This window comes from Prosopis cineraria, unplaced genomic scaffold (genome assembly GCF_029017545.1).
Source record: "Prosopis cineraria cultivar Desert tree isolate PC_DT_omini unplaced genomic scaffold, ASM2901754v1 PC11, whole genome shotgun sequence".
Lineage (NCBI taxonomy): Eukaryota > Viridiplantae > Streptophyta > Magnoliopsida > Fabales > Fabaceae > Prosopis > Prosopis cineraria.
Genome location: NW_026555342.1, coordinates 18,343,204 through 18,347,627, shown reverse-complemented (window position 1 = coordinate 18,347,627; position 4,424 = coordinate 18,343,204). Strand labels below are relative to the sequence as shown.

The window sequence follows — 4,424 nt, the reverse complement described above, 5'->3', positions numbered from 1 at the left end:
CCTCCAAACTTTGGCGCCAAGCAGCATTTTCTTTATCACATCCGTTTGCTTCGCTCACATATCACGTTCTGATTTTTTTTTGCTGATATTAATATTAAATATGTGATTTTCAAAACAGCCAAGCAGGACGACACCGTTTGCTGACGTATCACTGAATCAATGAATCTCGAAACCTGTTTTTTATTAAAACTGTGCGTTGTTTTGTGATGAGCTACTCCTGCTCAGCATTATGCTTAGCAAGGGAAACTGGTCCCTACACAGCGCACATAAACACAAATATGTTAACTCTCAAGTTCAAACCGAGACCTCTTACAAATAAAAAATATGACAATTCAATTTTTTTTTATTTTTAATTTTTTGATATGAAAATATGAGAATTCCAAGGTGACAACTAATAGTTGACTTTTCTACAACACCATAAATGATCCCAGAAACCCATATCCCTTGCATATAAATTAATCATCAATTCTTCAAGGTGGCCTTCCATTGTTCTGCAACTCGAGCGAGTGACTCATGAGAGGACCCACTATAACCCAACGCTTTCATTGCACTCTCTTGAAGCTTCATTGCTCTTTGTCTCATCTCCATCCCTTCTCTGCCTTCCACCATCAGTCTCACCGCCCTCTCTATCTCCTCCCTCCCAACCACCCTCCTCTCCGCCTTCTCCCCCGCCACCTTCACCGCCACTCCCACCTCCTCTGCCAGCGTCGTCGCGTTCATCCTTTGCTCTGAGTAAAGCGGCCACGCTATTATCGGCACACCGTGAGCCAAGCTCTCCAACACAGAGTTCCACCCACAGTGAGACAGAAACGCCGCCGTCGACCTGTGCTGCAGCACCGCCACCTGTGGGGCCCACGACGGCACCACCAAACCCCTTCCTCCTGTCCTCTCTATAAACCTTTCTGGTAAATAGGATTTTGGGTCGTTCATCTCGCCGCCAACGTCGAAAAAAGCAGCACAGGCATTGGCATCATTTGGGGTTCGAACCACCCATATGAACCGTTGCCGGCTCAGCTCGAGACCCCACGCTAACTCTGTGAGCTGCTCCGCAGATAGGGTTCCCCCACTGCCGAGGGCAACAAAGACAACCGAGTTCGCCGGTTGTTCCTCGAGCCAGGCCAAACACTCTGTTCCTCTTCCTGTGACCGGTTCGGTTTCCTTTATCACTGGTCCGATAGAGCAAACTGGTGCTGTGAGCATCTTCTTGTAGAAAGAATGCTCTCTGATGGCTCGAACTGGTAACTGTTCTAGATCCTCCCACGTATTCAAGAACACCCCATCGGCCATTGGCACTCTGCTAAGGTGATACAGATACCATTTATAATCGTCGCTTTTTCGATCTCTGACCTGATCTAGGAGGTCTTGGGTTCGGACCGGTGAGCATCCCGGAACTTGAATGGGTGCAGCAAGGTCGACGAACTCGCCGGTGACGTCACGGTCAAGCTGGGGAAGGAGCAAGGAGAAGGCAAGCAAGTGAGTGGAAGCAGTGAAGAACATGAAGGTAGGGATGGAAAGCTCCTTGCATATTTCAAACGCTTGGGTGCAGAACAAGTCGATGACGACGGCTTGGGGCCTGTGAAGCTGTAAGAGCATGGATTTTAGGGAGAGCAAGCTCTGTTGTACGTTTACAGAGAGACGGGTAAGAGCTAAAGTGTGGTCGGTGACCATGCCGGAGAGATCGACGGGTGGGAAATCGACGACGGAGAGGCCAAGAGGGAGGTTCGGGGAGTGGAGGAGCTGAATTTGGGCGACGGAAGCTTCGGTGGTGATGTTGAGGAAGGTCACGTGACAGCCATGGAGGAGGACGAGGCGCTTAGCGAACTCGAAGAGAGGGATCACGTGACCCATACCAGGGCTTGAGAGAACGACGATGTGTGGTTTCTTGGATTGAAGCTCTGCAACATCTGTTGCCATTGTTTCTGGAAATGGGATAGGAGAAATGTTAAATAATCTGGGAAGACGGGTAACACAAATCGGGACACCCATACATGTGTGTATATATATATATATATACAAGTGTTTTTTTTTTGGGTAAATTCAGGCGGCAAAAGCCAAATATACAAGTTTTTTTTTTTTAATAAGTTTTGCTTGGTAAGATATACAAGTTTTGTGTGTGTGGGGGTTGGTGTCTCGAAGTTGCCAAGGTTATTGATTAAAAAAACAAGAGAGCTCCACATGCATGATTATTAAAATTAAATTATTGGATTCGAATCCTTTAGATACATTATTTCAATGCCTCTTCACGCACAATTTTACCTGTTTATCTAATTGTTTATTTGATTTAACATAGTGCTAATTATGACATTAAACTAAATATATATTATTCATCTAAATAGTATCTTATGATAAAAAGCATTATGATATTGCTTTCAAAAAGCATTTAACTGATAATAATAAATGCATGGCCATTAAATCAAATGGATAATCAAATCAAGAGGTAAGATTGTGCATGGAGAGGTATAAATATTGAGACCAAGTACAAAGAAGATTCAAATCTTTATATTTTTTTTATCGCTACATATAATTTATCAATAATTTTATGATATGAGATATATCATTATTGAAAGCATATAGTGCAAGTTATAAATTATGAAAAACTTAAATAAATCATATTTTTTGGTAAAGGAAAGTCAAGATTTAAATTAAATTCAAAAGATAACTGAATTTTACGGTCTAAAATTGTTTTTGGTAAAAGAAAGTCAAGATTTAAACTTAATCAAATTAGTTTAATTCATTAATTTTCGTATAATTATAGATAAATATTAGTTATAATTAAGAACAGTAAAATTGTTAAATGAAAAAGACCTTTTGCGTTTTTTTTTTTAAAATTTGGTCTTGAGATATTTTCACCTCTCGGTCAAATCATTTTAACCAATTTTCCCTTGTGGCCCTTAAATGATACTTACATTATTCCCTGAAAAATATTAATAAAGACTCTTTAATTAGACTTATTTTAAGTTAAAATTTTTAAATTTTTAAAATATCACTGCGGTTCTAATTTTGATATTAAATTTATAAAAAAGATAACAATATTATTTCTTATTTAAATTAATATTATAACTGCTCCACTTCATTTATTTACGAAATATTATTTATTGTTCAAATTCATTTAATTAATTAATTAATTCTCTCCTGGTGAGTTGTCTTCTGCCCTCATAACATGAGGGTGGGATCCACTTTCGCATTAGGAAGGGGTTGGAGGCAAGTCACCCCGAATAATAAGTATATGCACATTTCCGATGTGGACAATAAATGAAGAAATTGGCTTTTTTTTTTTTTTCAGACCAACAGAAATAATGCATGTGCTGCTTTTATTTATTTATTTATTTATTGTCGCTGTGGGGATGTGCCAGAATATCAACCAGAGTTCCTAGTAATTTAGGGGGAATTATGTTTAAGGATAAAAATAACAAATTGTTTTAAGAAAAGAAAAAATAACAGAAAAATATCTTTAAAATATATAAATAACAATAAGATCATGCAAAATGTAATAATTCCTCTTAAGTTTCTTGAGACATTTTTAACATTAATGTTTTTAGTGAAATGACTATAATGCACCCAATTTAAAATAAAATTAAAGGAGAAACAGGCAAAGAGGAGTGTTTTATTTACTATACAATACTTGAACTTTAGTGATTAAAAAATTTGCAGAATGAAATTTTTCATTTTCTATCCTGTTTTAGTTATTGCGTTGGAAGAAAAAATTTGCAAAATGCATTTCTTTTTATATTTTAGAGTATGAACATTATAGTCATTTAACAAATGACATGAATGTCAAAGGTTTCAAGAGAATTATCACATTTCGTGGAACCTCATTGTCATTTACATATTTGAAGAGAAATTTTTTATCATTTTTCCTAAAAAAAACTTTAATTTATAAAATTATTCTAAAGAATTAAGACTATTCTCTAATAAGAAATATGTGTAATAACTGAGATGCTTATGATGAGACAAATAGTTTTTCTCATTTAATAGTTACATACAAAAATATAATATTAGCAGTAGTAAATCAAAAAGAAATTTAACAGTATATAAATATATAGAGGATTTTGAGAGCATTAAATATCTTATTCTCCTATTCATATGCATCAATCAAATGTCCTAAAATGTGTTGAACTTGCCCTTTATATGAGAGAAGCCATGTTGGATTTGGTTGTAACAATTGCTGAGTAATAGTCACGTGATAAAAAGGTACATGCATCTTATCTTATCTTATCTTATCTGAATTCTTTGGATTTGTTGTCTGAATTTTGCTGGAGATCTATAGTAGATATAATCTTTAATAACATAATTTTTAAAATATTAAAAAAAAAAATAAAATTAATTAAAAAAAGGTTGCCTGCAGAGTGTCGGCCGGCAATATATCTAACAAATTATTTTTCTATTTTTTAAAAATAAGAATTATTGAATTTTTTTAAATCATA

General features: G+C 35.9%; 1 protein-coding gene across 1 annotated transcript; it reads right to left on the bottom strand.

Annotated features, from left to right (window-relative positions):
• Positions 1–323: 323 nt before the first annotated feature.
• LOC129285286 (anthocyanidin 3-O-glucosyltransferase 5-like) lies at positions 324–1,964 on the bottom strand. Its single transcript, XM_054920894.1, has one exon. The coding sequence runs from the start codon at positions 1,912–1,914 to the stop codon at positions 463–465; it is 1,452 nt and encodes a 483-aa protein (XP_054776869.1). The 5' UTR covers positions 1,915–1,964; the 3' UTR covers positions 324–462.
• Between the last annotated feature and the right edge of the window lie 2,460 nt (positions 1,965–4,424).

Coding starts and splice junctions, on each gene's coding strand:
- LOC129285286 (XM_054920894.1), bottom strand. CDS start 1,914: ATGGCAACAGATGTTGCAGAGCTTCAATCCAAGAAACCACACATCGTC.